We start from the raw sequence: 18,379 nt of genomic DNA, 5'->3' as shown, positions 1-18,379 counted from the left end.
CATATTAACAACAAAGTCAAAAACGAGTTTCAAAAAACAAACAAACAAACAAAGAAAAAAAAAAAACAAGAAAGAAAAGATTCCCCTGAAGGAGCAGAAAACACAAAAAGAGATTCACTGAAAACAACAACAAAAACCACACATATGAATGTTGTCCTTTTCCTTTGTACCCTCTTATCACTCTGTAATTAGAATATACCAAATCATAATAGTTTTATCTTTTCCCTCATAAAATTGGGTAAGGAAATATAGCTTGAAGAGATATTGGTAAAATGGCAAAAAGCAAGTAAGAGCACACATATATACATATACAGACACACACACATGCAATAGGATATCACTCAGCCATGAAAAAGAGATCTTGCCATTTGCAACACCATGAACAGACCTAGAGAATATTATCCTAAATGAAATAACTCAGAAAGAGAAAGACACATGCCATATGATTTCACTTATATGTGGAATCTAAAAAAACAAATGAACAAACAAAGCAGAAACAGACCCATAAATACAGAGAACAAATTGATGGTTACCCGAGGGGAGATAGGTGGGGGGCTGGCAAAATTGGTGATGGAAAATAGGAGATACAGGCTTCCAGTTATGGAATGAATAAGTCACGGGGTGAAAGGTAAAGAATAGAAAATATAGTCAGTAATACTATAATAGCATTTTATGATGACAGATGGTAGCTACACTTAGGGTAAGCATAACACAAACAGCTGTCTGAATTTCTATGCTATACACCTGAAACTAATGTAACATTGCATGTCAACTATACTTCAATTTTAAGAATAACCCAACTTATCCTCTCAGATAAATATATGGGTTTAAGGCTTCACGTTGAATTGGTGAAAAGACCCAAAGCCTGAGGATAAACAGATCACAAGAAAACTACAGACCAATATCTCTATGAATACAGATGCAAAAAAATCCTCAAAAAAATACTAGCAAACTGAATCTAGCAAAATATAATTATTATATATCATAACCAAGTAAGATTTTCCCAAGAATGTAAGATTGGTTTAACATCTGAAAATCATCTATTATTGTAATATTGTGTATTAATACAAAAAAAACCCACACACAATCACCTCAATATACACAGAAAAAGCATTTTGCAAATTCCAACACCCTTTTATAATAAAAACACTCAACAAATTAGGAATTGAGAAGAACTTTCCCAACTAGATAGAGGGGATCTAGGTAAACTGAGTTTCATCAAGATTAAAAAGTCTCTGCTACAAATAATACCATCAAGAAATAAAAAGACAATCCACAGAATGAAAGAAAACATTTGCAAATCTTAGATAAGGGACTGATCAAGAATATATAAAGAATTCTTAGAACTCAAAAAAATAAAAAAAACCAACCTAATTTTTAAATGGGCAAAAAGCATCTGGATATACATTTCTCCAAAAAAGATATACAAGTGGGCAATACCACATGAAAAGATAAGCAGCAATCATTAGGCATTAAAGAAATACAAATCAAAATAATGATATACCATGTCACACTGACTAGAATGACTATAATTCAAAAAAGTGTTTCTGAGGATGTGGAAGTTGGGACTTTCATGCATTGACAGTAGGAACCCAAAATGGTAAAATTGGCTTGAAAAACAGTCCGGTAGCACCTTAAAATGCTAAGCACAGAAATATTATATTATCCAGCAATATACCCACACAAAATATACCCACACAAAATTTGTACACAAATATTCACAATAGTCAAACTGGAAACAATCCAAATTTCCATCAACTGATCAATGGATAAATAAAACCTAGTATATCGATTTCAGGCTGAAGGATGGGTCATGGGATCAAGACTAAGCTCTGAGTCAGTTTCTGTGTCTATGAAATGGAGAGGATAACAGTCCCTTCTCACAGGCCCTGGCTGTCATGGGATTAAAGGAGTCAAGACATGGGAAATACTGAGCAGGGTGCTTGGCACACACAGAGAAAGTGCTGGATAAACTTTGGCAGTTAACTTCTGTCTTCATTGGGTTTCCTCAGAAGCAGACTCAGAATTTTTTTTTTAAAGATTTTATTTATTTGATGGAGAGAGAGAGAGAGAGTGAGAGAGAGAGAGAGAGAGAAAGAAAGAAAGAAAAAACATAAGTAGGGGGAGTGGGAGAGGGAGAAGCAGGCTTTCAAGCAGAGCAGGGAGCCCGATATAGGGCTTGATCCCAGGATCCTGGGATCATGACCTGAATGGAAGGCAGACACTTTACTGAGCCACCCAGGTGCCCTACAGACTCAGAATTCAAATATGCAAGATATTCTTTCAAGAAATGACCCTGGGAAGGACGGGAGGGTGAGGGGGTGGTTGTAGTGAGACAAGTAAGAAAGGAAGCCTCTGGAGGGTATGTTAATGAGCAGGCCGTCCCTGCAAGCACTGAAGGGTTAGGGGCTAGGGGATGGGCCCTAGGTATTGGGGGGGGCAAGGTTGCTCAGCCGTGGCCTTCTGGCCTACCCTGTGTGCAGGCAGAATGTGGGATTGTCGGGACTAATTGTAGTCATGACTTCATTCATGGTAAGCACTCACCCTGTTACCAGGTGACTGGGGATCGACTGGGCAACAGGACTGGCTCAGGCTAAAGGGGTGCAGGTGGGCCCCGGTGTAGTACAGACATCACACAAGGTTAAAAAAAAGAAGAAAAGAAAAAACAAAAAACCCTAGCATATCCATACAATCCATACAATAGTATACTATTTAGCAATAAAAAGGAATAAAGTATTGATCTATGCTAGGATGTGAATGGACCTTGAAAACATAATGTCACGTGAAAGAAGCCAGTCACAAGACCATATATTATATGATTCCATTTAAGTGAAATATCCAGAATAGGTGAATCAATAGAGACAAAAATAGATTAGTGGTAGCCTGGAGCTGTTGAATCTGGTGATGGAAAAAAAAAGGAAGGGATAACTGCTGACGCATATGGGACTTCTTTGAGCGGGTAACACATGTATTCTAAATTACACAGCCTTGATGGTTTGCACAACTATATTAGAAACTGTTAAATTGTACACTTCAAATGGGTGATTGAAAAGTGTATAAATTTTGTCAGTGAAACGTTTTTTTTAAATGACAGAGTTGAGGAGTGCCTGGGTGGTTCAGCAGGTTAAACAAATGACTCTTGATTTTGCCTCAGGTCATGATCTCAGGGTAGTGAGATTAAGCCCTGCATGGGACTCTGTACTGGGCATGGAGCCTGCTTAAGATTCTCTCTCTCCCTCTCTAAAAAAAAGAAAATGAAAGAGCTGAGCAGGGACATGGACAAAGTTGGGGACATTAACACCTCCATTTCAATAAGTGAAATACTCTCTCACCAGAAAAATCAGCAGAAAGTATATATAATCTAAACAATACAACCAACTAAGTGGTTGTAACTGACATTTATAGAACACTCCAACAAATACTATTCTATCTATAGTAGAATATAAAATTGTTTCAAGCACAATTGGTGGATCATCCACCAAGACAGATAATATGCTAGGCCATAAAGCAAATCTCAACAAATTTAAAAGAATGGACCGACCGTTTCTGTTCCCTCAAAATTCATACACTGGGGCCTTAATTCCTATTATGATATGGTGTTTGGAGATGGGGTCTTTAGGAAGTAACTGATTTTGAATGAGGTCAGGGAGGTGGAGTCTCCACAATGGGATTAGTGTCCCTGTGAGGAGAGGAAGAAACTAGAGCTCTCTCTCTCTCAGCCATGTGAGGTCACAGCCAAAAGGCAGCTGTCTAGAAGTCAGGAAATGAACTCCGACCAGAACATGACCATGATGGCATCCTGATCTCAGATTTCCAGCCTCCAGAAGTGTGAGAAACAAATATTTGTTTAACCTATTGAATCTATAGTATTTTTGTTATAGTAACCCAAACAGACTAATACAAAAATCATACACATTGTGTTCTCTGATCATAATGGAATCAAACTAAAAATCAGTAACAAAAAGACTACAGGAAAATCTTAGAATATGTGAAAATTTAAAAACATATTTCTAAATAATCTATGGGTCAAAGAAGTCACAAAGAAATTTAAAATTTTATAGAACTGAATGAAAACATATCAAAACATGTGGGATGTAGCTAAAGCAGTACTGAGAGAAAATTTTATAGTACTAAATGCTTTCATTAGGAAAAGGGGAAAAGTGATGTCAGCAAAATGGAAGGAGTTTTCTACCATCCTCCCTACCAAGAAAACAGATTTTGACCATCATCCTCAAATAAGAATACCTTTATGGAAGTTCTAGCACACCACTGGAACAAAAAAATCATAGATTGAACACACTGTAGAGGATAACAGGAACTGTTTCACTTTACCCTTGTTACCCCCTCTCCTAAGTTCGGTGCCAAGAAAGATCTCTCAGCTAGCAATTTTTCCTTTGGGAAAAAAGTGAGAGCAAAAGAGAGATCCCCAGCTTCCCCAGTTGTGCAGGATGCTGCCAAAGAGGCCCATTTCTTTTCCACTCCATCCAGAATACTAGAGTGAATTACATGACTGAGAGGTGAGAAGGGGTTGGGAATACAGCAACAAAAGCTCAGAATGTATTTAAGGTACACATATCCTCATCACTTCATGGACTCCATGGGAAGACTGCCCAAGAGCTTCTGGGGATACCTTGCCTGAAGATCAACTAGCCCAAGGGCACTCCCTCAATGCTTCAAACAGCTCACCCACACACGTAATACCCCATTGCCAACCTGCACATGCCCTTAAGGTGGCAAGCATAAGCCTTTGAAGATGGTTAGTGAACATGTGAAGAAAGCTGGCCCAATGCTTCAGAACTGATATGAAGTATACAAACCTGATCATTCAACAAAGACCGAGGGAGAACAAAGAGGAGGCTGCCAGCACCACCTGCAGCATCAAGAGAAAGCATACGGTCTTAAGAATTCCTCTTAAAGAGCAAACAAGGAATGTAGAGCAGGCATACAGAGATACAGAAATAGACATAGACATAAATAAATATAGATAGATATAGAAAAGATCCAAGAAAACCTCAGAATCCCTAGCAGAGTTGACAGAAGATACTTCTCTCCTGAAGGTAACCAATTAAAAACTGGAAGAGATTACCATCCTTCAAATGTGAAGACAGTGATGCCAGACATGAAAAATCAAAGCAACATGACACCACAGAGAAATACAATAATTTTCAGTAACCAACTCCAAAGAAATGGAAATCTGTGATTTGCCTGATAAAGAATTCAAAATAGTTGTTTTAAGGAAGTTCAATGAGCTATAATAAAACACAGAAAGACGATCTATGTAATGTACAGCTGGTGAGCGTGAGGACCAGCCCGGCCTCATGATGGGCGGGAATTAGCCTGGGGCTTGGGAATGGAGCGGGTGCCTAGTGGAGGAAGGCAGAACCCAGAGGAATGGGCTTTTTGAACTTCTCCTGTCAAACAGAGCACAGGGAACTGGTACAGGTGACCCAGGTAGAGGAGGACAAGGTGATGGTGTTGATGGATGGGTCTCTGAAGTTGGTGACCCCAGTCCGGGGGCTTCGAACTCCAGAGATCCCCATGACCGAGGCAGTGGAAGCTGTGGCTATGGTCGGGGGTTGCCTCCAGGCCTTTTGGAAGCATGGAGTGCAGGTGTGGGGTCCAGGCTCAGACCAGCTGTTGTAGGAGCTGAGAGACCCCACTCTCACCTTCCATCTGCTTGACTCCCCGAGGCCTGTGGTGGTGGAGACACGCCCAGCAGATGACCCCACTGCCCCCAGCAACCTCTATATCCAGGAATGAGTCCCTGGGGGGTGGTATTGGGAACCACGCCCTGCGCCCCCATCCACAACGGACATACTTAGTGGTTGTGATACCCACTTGTCTCCCAATAAACATGACTCCAGCCAAAAAAAAACAACAAAAAAAAACAAAACAAAACAAAGAAAAACACAGAAAGACAATTTAATAAAATCAAGAAAACATAAATGAACAAAAGAACTTTAACAAAGACAAAAATTATTAAAAAGAACTAGACAAATTCTAGAGATGAAAAGTAGAATGAATAATGAAAAAATGCAATGGAGTGCATTAAAATGAGACTTTATCAAGCTAAAAAATGAAATGACTTATTGTCAAGTTCATAGAAATTATCTAATTGGGACAACAAAGATAAAAGAATGAAAAATGGTGAGGGAAGACTACATAAATTATGAGATACCACTGAATGAAACAATTTACACACTTTAGAACCCCAGAGGAACTAAGATGGAAGAGGGGGGCAAAAAAGTAATCTAAAGAAATGATGGCTAAGAACTTCCCAAATCTGAAGAAGAAAAAGATACAGAAAATGGAGCATAGGGATGCCTGGGTGGCTCAGTTGGTTAAGCAGCTGCCTTCGGCTCAGGTCATGATCCCAGCATCCTGGGATCGAGTCCCACATCGGGCTCCTTGCTCCGCAGGGAGCCTGCTTCTCCCTCTGACTCTGCCTGCCACTCTCTCTGCCTGTGTTTGCGCTCTCTCGCTCTCTCTCTCTCTCTGACAAATAAATAAAATCGTAAAAAAAAAAAAAAAAAAAAAAGTTTAAAAAAAAAAGAAAGAAAATGGAGCATAAAGTTCATTTCAGTAAATCATAACTGAAAACTTCCCTAATCTGGGGAAGGAAACAAACATCAAAATCCAAGAAGCACAGAGAGGTCCCATTAATTTCAAACAAAAGCTGGTCATCACCAAGACATATAACAGTCAACTTCACAGAATAAACAGAAAAGGAAAGCAGCAAGGGGAAAAAAGTCCTTAACTCACAAGGGAAGACCTATCAGGTTTACAGATCTGTCCACAGAAACCTAGCAGGTCAGAAGAGAATGGCATGATATAGTCAATCTGCTCAATGGGAAAAATATGCAGCCAAGAGTACTCTATCTAGCAAGGCTGTCATTGAGAATAGAAGGAGACATAGTTTCCCACCCAAAACCTATAGAGTTCATGACCCCTAAACCAGCCCTGCAAGAAATATTAAAGGGGACTCCTGAGTGGGAAAGAAAGACTAAAAGTAACAAAGACTAGAAAGGAACAGAGAAGGAATGCCTAAGTGGCTCAGTCAGTTGACTGTCTGATAAGATTTTGATTTCGGCTTAGATCTCATGGTTGTGGGATCAAACCCTGCATCATGGTCCATACTTAGCATGAAGTTGGCTTGAGATGGTCTCTCTCCCTCTCTCTCTGCCCCTCTCACCGGACAATCTCTCCCTCTCTCTCTCAAGATAAATACAATCTTAAAAAATATGGAATAAAGAAAATCTCCAGAAACAATGACTTAACAAGTAATACAATGGCACTAAATTCATATCTATCAATAATCACCCTGAATGTAAAGGGACTAAAGGCTCCAATCAAAAGACACAGGATATCAGAATGGATTTTAAAAACAGAATGGATTTTAAAAACAACAACAAAAAAGTTCATCTACATGCTGCCTACAAGAGACTCATTTTAGACCTAAACACCCTGCTAGATGGAAAGCAAGCAGATGGAGAACCATTTATCATGTTAATAAAGGTCAAAAGAAAGCCAAAATAGTTATACTTGTACCAGACAAAGTAGATTTTAAACCAAAGACTGTAACAAAAGATGAAGAGTGCCACTATATCATAAAAAAGGGACAATCCAACAAAAAATTTAATAAATTTTAAAATATTTTTATTTTGGTTTTCTTAAAGAGTTTATTTATTTATTTGACAGAGAGAGAGAGATCACAAATAGGCAGAGAGGGAAGCAGAGAGAGAGGAGGAAGCAGGCTCCCCACTGAGCAGAGAGCCTGATGTGAGGCTTGATCCTAGAACCCCAAGATCATGACCTGAGCCAAAGGCAGAGGCTTAACCCTCTGAGCCATGTGCCCCCAAATTTAACAACTGTAAATATTTATGTCCCCAAATTGGGAGGACCCAAATATATAAATCAATTAATAACAAACATAAACATTGATAATAATGCAATAATAGTAGGGGACTTTAACCTATAGCAATGGACAGATCATCTAAGCAGAAAATCAACAAGGAAACAATGGTTTTGAATGACATATTGAATCAGATGGACTAAACTGATATTTAAAGAGAGGATTTGATCCTAAAGTGGCAGAATACACATTCTTTTTGAGTGCACATGGTATATTCTCCAGAACAGATCACACACTGGTCACAAATCAGCCCTAAACAAGAAAGAAAGACTGAGGTCATACTATGCATATTTTCTGATTTCAGCTCTATGAAACTTGAAGTCAACCACAAGAAAAAGTTTGGAATGGAGTGCCTGGGTGGCTCAGTGGGTTAAAGCCTCTGCCTTTGGCTCCGATCATGATCCCAGAGTCCTGGGATCAAGTCCCAGATGGGGGTCTCTGCTCAGCAGGAAGCCTGCTTCCTCCTCTCTCTGCCTGCCTCTCTGCCTCTGATCTCTGTCTGACAAATAAATAAATAAAATCTTTAAAAAAAAAAAAAAAGAAAGAAAAAGAAAATGTTTGGAAAGACCACAAATACATGGAGGTTGAAAAACAACCTATTAAAGAAGGAATGGGTTAACCAAGAAATTAAGGAAGAAATTAAAAAAAAATACATGGAAACAAATGAAAATGAAAACACAATAGTCCAAATCCTTTGGGATGCAGCAGAGTCATCTTAAGATAGAAGTATATAGCAATACAGTCTCACCTCAAGAAGCAAGAAAATCTCAAAACAGCCTAACCTTACATCTCAAGGAGCTAAAAAAAAAAAAAAAGACAACAAATGAACAAATGAAGCCCACAACCAGCAGAAGAAGGGAAATAATAAAGATCAGAGCTGAAATAAATGATACAGAAACAACAACAAAAACCCAGTAGAACAGATCATGAAACTAGGTGCTGGCTGCATGAAAGAATTCATAAAATTAATAAACCCCTACCCAGATCTAGCAAAAAGAAAAGAGAAAGGACCCAAATAAATAAAATCACCATTGAAAGAGGAGAGATCAAAACCAGCACCACAGAAATACAATTATAAGAGAATATTTTGAAAAATTGTATGCCAACAGATTGGGCAATCTGGAAAAAAGTGGATAAATTCCTAGAAATATATAAACTACCAAACCTGAAATAGGAATAACTAGAAAATTTGAACAAACTGATAACTAGCCAAGAAACTGAATCAGTAATCAAAAATCTCCCCAAACATGAAACATCCAAGGCTAGATGGCTTCCTAGGGAAATTCTACCAAACATTTAAAGAAAAGTTAATACCTAGTCTTCTCAAACTGTCTCAAAAAATTAAAAAAGAAGGAAAACTTCCAAACTCATTCTATGAGGTCAGCATTACCTTGATTCCAAAACCAGACAAAAACTCCACTAAAAAATTACATTCCAATATGGACGAACACGGATGCAAAAATTCTCAACAAGATAGTATCAAATCAAATCCAACAGTATATTAAGAGAATCATTCACCATGATGAAATGGGATTTACTTCTGGGCTGCAAGGGTGGTTCCATATTTGCAAATCAATATGATACACCACATTAATAAAAGAAAGGGTAAGAATCATAGGATCCTCTCAGTAGATGTGGAAAAAGCATTTGACAAAGTACAGCATCCATTCCTGATTAAAAAAAAAAAAAAACCCTCAAAAAAAGTAGGAGTAGAGGGAATACACCTCAACATCATAAAGGCTATATATGAAAAAACTACAGCTAATATAATCCTCAATGGGGAAAAACATAGAGCACTTCCTCTATAGTCAGGAACAAGAAAGGAAGTCTACTCTCACCACTGTTATTTAAAATGGTACTAGAAGGCCACAGTAATGAGACAACAAAATGAAATAAAAGGCATCCAAATCAGAAGTCAAACTTACACTATTCACAGAGGACATGATATTCTGTGTAGAAAACCCAAAAGACTCCACCAAAAAATTGCTGGAATTGATACATGAATTCAGTAAAATCAGAGGATACAAAATCATGTACAGAAATATGTTGAATTTCTACATGCCAATAATAAAGCAGCAAAATGAGAACTCAAGGAATTGATCCCATTTACAACTGCACCAAAACAAGAAGATACCTAAGAATAAACCCAACCAAAGAGGTAAAAGATCTATACTCTCAAAAATATAGAACACTTATGAAAGGACCTGAAGATGACACAAAGTAATGGAAATAGATTCTCTGTTCATGAATTGGAAGAAAAAATACTGTTAAAATACCTACACTATCCAGAGCAATCTATACATTTAATGCAATCCCTAGAAAACACCATTAGCATTTGTCACAGAGCTAGAATTATGCTGAGTGAAAGAAGTCAAGCAAAGACAGTTAATTATCATATGGTTTCACTGACTTGTGGAACATAAGGAATAACATGGAGGTCATTAGGAGATGGGAAGGAAAAGTGAAGGGGAGGAAATGGAAGGGGAGATGAACCTTGAGAAACTGTGGACTCCGAGAAACAAACTGAGGGTTTTAGAGGGGAGGTGGATGGGGATGGGTAAGCCTGGTGGTGGATATCAAGGAAGGCATGGATTGCATGGAGCACTGACTGTTATATGTAAACAATGAATCTTGGAACACTACATCGAAAACTAATGACACATTGCATGGTGACTAACATAACACAATTAAAAAAATAATAATAATAAAACTGAAAAAAAAAGAATAAACAATCCTAAAATTTGTATGGAACCATAAGACCCCAATGGCCAAAGCAATCTTGAAAAAGAAAGGCAAAGCTGGATGCATCACAATTTCAGACTTCTAGTTATATTAAAAAGCTGTAGTCATCAAAACAGTATGGTACTGGCACAAAAACAGATACATAGACCAATGGAACAGAATAGAAAACCCAGAATTGGACCCACAACCATATCATCAACTAATCTTTGACAAAGCGGTTAAGAATATCCAATGGAAAAAAGGACAATCTCTTCAACAAATGGTGTTGGGAAAGCTGGACAGCAACATGCAGTAGAATCAAATTGGACCACTTTATTACACTCTACACATAAATAAATTCAAAATGAATGAAAGACCTAAATTTGAGACAGGAAACTATTGGACTCTTAGAGAAGAATACAGGCAGCAACCTCTTTGACCTCAGTCATAGCAAGTTCTTACTAGACATGTTGCTGGAGGCAAGAGAAACAAAAATGAAACTAAACTACTGGGATTTCAGATATAAAGCTTCTGCACAGTGAAGGAAACAATTAACAAAACTAAAAAGCAGCCTGTGGAATGGAAGAAGATATTTGCAATTGACATCTCCAATAAAGGGTTAGTATCTACTATCTATAAAGAACTTAACAAATTCAATACCCCAAAAACAAATAATCCAGTTTAAAAAAGGGCAGAAGACATGAATAAATATTTTTCCAAAGACATCCAGATGTTTAACAGACACATGAAAAGATGCTCAATGTCACTCATCATTAAGGAAAGGCAAATCAAAACTACAATGAGATATCACCTCACACCTGTCAGGATAGCTAAAATTAACACAGGAAACCTCAGATGTTGGTGAGGATGCAGAGAAAAGGGAACCCTCTTACACTGTTTATGGGAATGCAAACTGGTATAGCCACTCAGGAAAACAGTATGGAGGGTCCCTCAAAAATTTAAAAATAGAACTATCCTATAATCCAGCAATTGCACTACTATATATTTGCCCAAAGGAAACAAAAATACAGATTTGAAGAGACACATGCACCCGGATGTTTATATCAATGTTATCAACAATAGTCAAATTATGAAAACAGCCCTAGTGTCCATCAACTGATGAATGGATAAAGATGTGGTGTATATAAACAATGGAATATTACTCAGCCATCAAAAAGATTGAAATCTTGCCATTTGCAATGACGTAAATGGAGCTAGAGTGTATTGTGTTAAGCAAAATAAGTCACTCAGAGAAAGACAAATACCGTATTATTTCACTCATATGTGGAATTTAGGAAATAAAACAGATTAACATTTGGGGAAAAAGAGAGACAATAAAACAGAGTTTTAACTACAGAAAACAAAATGGCAGTTGCTGGAGGGGAGGTGGGTTGGGGATGGGCTAAATGAATGATATGTATTAAGAAGGGCACTTGTGATGAGCCCTGGGTGTAATACGTAAGTGATGAATCACTAAATTCTACTCCTGAAACCCATATTATACTATATGTTGACTAGAATATAAAAACTTAAAAAAAAAAAAGAAAGAAAAAGAAATGGAAAAAGAAAAAGAAAAAAAGAAAAAAAAAGCCTCCTGTGCACTGTTGGTGGGATTATAAACAGGTATAGCCACTATAAACTGTAAGAAATTCTTCAAAAAATTAATGAAACTACCATATGATTCAGTAATTCCACTTCTGGGTATATATCCAAAACAAACAAAAACATCATGCTGAAGAGATATCTGCACCCACATGTTCACTGCAGCATTATTTCCAGTATCCAAGATATAGAAACAACCTAAGTGATACCAACAGATTAATGGATAAGGTAAGTACGATATGCGCACACACACAGAAATATTATTTAGCCATAAAGAAAGGAAATCCTGGGACGCCTGGGTGGCTCAGTGGGTTAAGCCACTGCCTTCGGCTCAGGTCATGATCTCAGGGTCCTGGAATCGAGCCCCACATAGGGCTCTCTGCTCAGCAGGGAGCCTGCTTCCCTTCCTCTCTCTCTGCCTGCCTCTCTGCTTGCTTGTGATCTCTGTCAAATAAATAAATAAAATCTTTAAAAAAAAAAAAAAAGAAAGAAAGGAAATCCTGCCATTTGCAATAACATGAATGGATCTGGAGAGCATTTTGCTAAATGATTTAAGTCCAACAGAGAAAGCAATATTTGTATGTTCTTATTTATATGTTGTCTAAAATTAAAGAAAGAACTCATAGAAAAAGAGATCAGATTTGTGGTTACCAGGGGCAAAGATGTTGGGGTTCAGAAATTAGATAAAGGTGGTCAAAGGTTTGTACCTTTGTATGAGTTAAAAGATAAATAAGTACTAAGGATGTAGTTTATAACACAATGATTATAGTTAACACTGCTATATGGTATATTTGAGAGTTAAGGGAGTAAATGCTGAGCATTCTCATCATGAAGAAAAGAACATTTTTTTCCCTTTTTTTTGCATCTATATGAAATGATGGATAGTAACTAAATGTATTGTGGTAATCATTTCACAATATATACAGATCAAATCATGCTGCGTAACTTAAATTTGTACAGGACTGTATGTTAAGTGTATCTCAATACATATGGAAAACATTTGGAAAAAAAGAACATTAAGAGTAGTTAAAGTGAAGGAGTCCTCTTCTTCCACTGCAACAGTAGGATAAAGTTAAGTATATTACTAGTATAGGTGAAGAGAGAGACATTTAGTCATTCCTTTGACAACATTCATTAAAAACAGAAAATTTTCGAAGAACTGTTCTCAGGTAAAGGGAAAACAAAAATAAATAAGATAGAATCCTCACCTCTGAAGAGCTTGAAATATAATGGAAGTACAGACTGATATAACTACTTTGATATAAAAACAAAGTGCTATGAGAATACTTATATACAGTAAGTTCACCTTTGATGAAATGAAATTCATCAAATTTTAATACGAAAAATGTGTCAGATTTTCCATAGTGGAGAAAGGAAGAAAGGAATTAAGTATAGGAAACAAAGTGAACAGAAAGGATCTTGAAATTGAAAGTGCATGTTACTTAGGCTGTTGCTAAGTGATTAAGAGAACAGGTTTTAGAAACATGCAAGATCTAGACTGAATTCTAAGCCATTCTACTTTTTTAGTATGTGATCATGAATAAATAACCTAACCTCTATAAAAATGAAGGTAATAGGTATTGCTTTTAGCACCGTTGTAAGAATTAACTAGATGTAAGTAGGATAGTCAGCATGGTATCTGTCCTATAGAAAGTAAAAGATAAATGGTATTTGTCATTTTAAAGTAAGTCAATTCATTTTGTAAACTGCAAAACACTACACTAATATAAGGCATTATTTTTTTCTGAAATGTAATGAATAATTTAAAAACACATCTAAATATGTAAGCATTTTATAATATGAAATATTTCCCAAGTACTAATATCTAAAAGCAATTCTACTCTTAAAGCATGCTTATATTTATATTCGTTCAATATTTAAACAAAGGAATACACTACATACTTCTGAAAAAAACTAGATGTTTTAATAATTACCAAAATATATTTCCTAATATTTATAAAAAGTTGCAGTTAGGGGTGCCTGGGTGGCTCAGTTAGTTAAGTGTCTGCCTTCACCTCAGGTCATGATCCCAGGGTCCTGGGATCAAGCCCCACATCAGGTTCCCTGCTCGGTGGGGAGTCTGCTTCTCCTCTCCCTTGGCCTGCTGCTCCCCCTGCTTGTGCTCCCCTCTTTCTGCCAAATAAATAAATAAAATCTTTAAAAAAAAAAAGTTGCAGTTATACTTCAGTTAAAAAAATTAAACTAAGAAAACCCAGAAAGTTGCACCTAAATATTATTAGCTACTTTACCTATAATGCCACAAAACCTACCTTTTCTTCTCTTTCTATTTCAAGTTGTTTCTTAACAGACAAAAGTTCATTTTTGAGATTAGACAATTCAGACTCCTAAAGGAAAAAAAAACATGAAATTTATAGTGTATCCATATATTTCTCAAAACAGTGAAAATGCTAATGTTTCATATATATTTAGTTTTACAGAGAAATAAATTCACTCATAAAATATATATACTTTTTTACTATGTTCAGTTAGCTAACATATCGTACCTCATCAGTTATCTATGTAGTGTTCAAAGTTTCATTAGTTGTGTATAACACCCAGTGCTTACTTTACTGACTGATATGAAGGCTGCTAGTTGAACATGACTAAAGATTTCATTTAGACAAATTTTAATAGTTTCCTAAAGAAATATTTAACACTATGTATCTCTCCTTCTCACCTTCTCCCAATCTATCCCATTCTTCCTCTCCCAATCTCTATGAAGCTCCAAATTTATTTGTAACTGGAGTTTGTATTTATTCATTTGAAAAGAAGAGTTTATCTTACATTTCAGAAAATAAAACTGGAAAACCATTTAACTATAACACCTGTAAGATCTTTTTTAAATCTAAGATTCTTTGATTCTACAGATCAAAAATTATGGTTTTATTTAATATTATTCTTTACCATCAGTCATGTTGATATGAAAATTGGCCTTATTGCTATTTGTTCTGTATCTCACCAAAGATGCTTTCACTGATGACTGTTCTTGTTCTTTGCTTTTATAAAGTCCTAGTTCTGAGTCTCTTTCTTCAACTATTTTATCATATTGGTGCTATATTAAACAGAGAAAATACTTTAAGTATATTAGAACACAAATAAATTATGGTTTTTTAAAAAAAGATGTTTATTTATTTATTTAACAGAGATCACAAGTAGGCAGAGAGGCAGGCAGAGGGAGGGGTGGGGAAGCAGGCTCCCCGCTGAGCAGAGAGCCTGATGCGGGGCTCAATCCCAGGACTCCGGGATCATGACCTGAGCCAAAGGCAGAGGCTTTAACCCACTGACCTACCCAGGCGTCCCATAAATTATGTTTTAATAATACTAGTATCCTTATACATTTTATATTCACAGAAAATGTCAATAAATTCCATTATTTATATATATATTTGACCTTTTCTCTAATTTTTAAGTCATTTTTATTCAAATAAACAATGAAAACATAGAAAACAGTCTTGAAAATAGTCAAACACAAGAACAACAAAAAAATTATTTTTAATTGGAAATGTTGAGTTGCATAATTTAAAAAAAGGCTATAAACACCAACCTCTTAGAAGAGTAACTGATTCCAGACCCAAATCTGGGGCAGGAAATACAAGATGAGTCTTGAACATGTTGTTATAATAGAAAGCAAAAAAGCGGTCAAGTCAAAAGGACTGGCCAGCTAGTTTGAAGAGTCTCCCACTGGCCAAAAAGGGAACAATTTGGGTGTCAAGGATTAGACTGGATTGAGACATACCAAATATGTTTAAATCTCTGAGTTCACAGTATTTTATGAATTTTTAAAATACTATTAATATATGTTTAATCCTCATTGGCTACCTCATATGTTATATCCCACCAACAATTTTAAGGATGAATAGGTACGTATAGCCCACCTCTTATTCCAGATCTTGAAGGGAATAAAGCTGAATTCAGTAACAGAATGATTACTTTTATAACAACAACAACAAAAAAGGACAAACACAACAAACATGAAGTCTTTCATCTATTTATACCATTGATAAAAATTTGTTTAGCCTAATGTGTGTTAGACACACATAATGGATATATTTATATCCTTTACCAGATACATATTCTGGGGATGTACTTAAATAAATAAAAGGTGTAAAGTGCTATAAGAAGAGTATTAGGAAAATCCAGAAGAAAAGTGATTACTTCCATGCATAACAGATGACAAGGAGAGGGATTCTCAAGGAAGGAACACTCAAATTCAGCTTTGTGTGGTTAAGATCTAAACTTAGAGAAATGGAAAATCAAGAGTATTCTAGCTGTAATCAGTCATTATTGCAAATTTTCTGACAAATCAGACTGCTATCTTGATTTCACCATCTTTATGCATAAATATGGCTGCAATTAATAGTTCTCATTACACACACACATTACCTTATGTTTTTCCATAAGTGCTACCATTTCAGCTATTTTATGTTGACATCGTATATCAATTTCTTTCTGTAATTTTACTGCTTCATTGGCTATTACTTTTGCTTTCTCAACCTATCAAATAAAGTATTTCTTAAAATTAATGCACAGAAAACAAATTTAACTTAAATGCAAAGACCATATATACTACTTACATAAAATGCAGAAATCAAACACCAGGAAATTAGGAAAGCCAAGTAAAAGATGCATTACTGTTTGGGTTTATTTTAGGGTGTCCTATCAAGTGCGATGATAGTATAACACTATAATGACCACTTAATCTTTTCAAAATAATACATTACTTAATACACAAATACTTAGAATAACAAAGATACTTTTTAACTGTCACATATAAACTTATTAAATCTTTTAAAAATCATAACTTCAGAATTGCTTTTCTCTTAAAATGCTAATAAACAAATAGTTTTAATAAAACAAATTTTCAAACATATTTAGTTTTTCCTACCTCTTCTAAAAGATTTTCTTCTGATATATTTTTGTCCTCAATTTTTTTTTGATAGTTGTCAGTCATTTCCTTAAATTTCTGTTTGGCACCTTCTAGTTCTAATTCTAATTTACTGACCTTTGAGTAAAGAAAATAGCATTAACATTAATAAATGTGCACTACTTGAAAATATTCTATATTCACTTTGTGGTTTTGTGACTCTTAAAACATTACTTATTCATTGAAATTATGGCTGAATCATTTTCCTTACAGTTTTCATAGGGTGAGATGTGATTTTTCACAAAACCCCTAAAATACATATTTAGTCTGACAAGTAATATTTTTAAAGTAGCCATATTTTCATTTATGATCTATTATCTCAGCAATATTTAAATTATTTGTTCTGAGGTTCAGGTTTTGTTACAGTGACTATTCCATTTGGATAGAACACCCATGTGATTCAAAGTAAAAGCATGTTCTGGGCGCCTGGGTGGCTCAGTGGGTTAAGTCTCTGCCTTCGGCTCAGGTCATGATCTCAGGGTCTTGGGATTGAGCCCCACATCAGGCTCTCTGCTCAGCAGGGAGCCTGCTTCCCCCTCTCTCTGACTACTTGAGATCTCTGTCTGTCAAATAAAAAAATAAAATCTTTTTTTTAAAAAAAGCATAGTCTTTTTTAAAAACAGCTTTGTTGAGGTATAATGGATATACACACAAAAAACTATGCATATTTAATATTCACAATTTGATTAGTTTAGACATATGCATACACCATGAAACCATCACAATTAATATACATAATGTATCACCTCCAAAAGTTTCCTTCTAGCCCTTTGTTTTCTACCATAAAAACAATTTATCATGAGATCTATCCTCTTCACAAGTTTAGAAGTTCACAATATAATATTGTTAACTACAGGTACTGTGCTATACAGCAGACATCTAGAACTAGTTTATCTTACTTAACTGGAAACGTTATACAACGTTTCCCTTCCATTTCCCCCTGCCTTTTACCTATTCTAATCTCCATTCTAATCTCTGTTTCGTCTAATCCTTGCTCTTCTTTATAGCTCTACTGAATAATTATATATTATTTTTTTAAACTATTTTTATTGTTTTACGTTACTCACCATACAGTAAATCATTTGTTTTTGATATACTGTTCCATGATTAATTGTTTGTGTACAACACCCAATGCTCCATGCAATCCATGCCCTCCTTAACACACATCACTGGGTTCAACCACACCCCACCCTCCTCCCTTCTAAAACCCTCCATTTGTT

At 35.9% G+C, this 18,379-nt stretch overlaps 1 protein-coding gene across 3 annotated transcripts in view; it reads right to left on the bottom strand.

The window, feature by feature from the left end:
- Positions 1-18,379, bottom strand: part of SYCP1 (synaptonemal complex protein 1) — a 137,312-nt gene that overhangs the window by 25,381 nt on the left and 93,552 nt on the right. For 2 of the 3 annotated variants that reach the window (XM_059137436.1, XM_059137437.1), the window contains exons 25-28: positions 17,121-17,237; positions 16,619-16,729; positions 15,195-15,287; positions 14,506-14,580 (exon numbers count right to left, since the gene is read on the bottom strand). In XM_059137436.1, the coding sequence (XP_058993419.1) occupies positions 14,506-14,580; positions 15,195-15,287; positions 16,619-16,729; positions 17,121-17,237 (396 nt within the window). The remainder of the gene's footprint in view (positions 1-14,505; positions 14,581-15,194; positions 15,288-16,618; positions 16,730-17,120; positions 17,238-18,379) is intronic. The other variant, XM_059137439.1, reaches the window with a different exon arrangement.

The sequence above is a fragment of the Mustela lutreola genome, chromosome 10 (assembly GCF_030435805.1).
Source record: "Mustela lutreola isolate mMusLut2 chromosome 10, mMusLut2.pri, whole genome shotgun sequence".
Taxonomy (NCBI): domain Eukaryota; kingdom Metazoa; phylum Chordata; class Mammalia; order Carnivora; family Mustelidae; genus Mustela; species Mustela lutreola.
The sequence above is the reverse complement of the archived record's forward strand: the minus strand, read 5'-3'. Positions and strand labels throughout refer to the sequence as shown.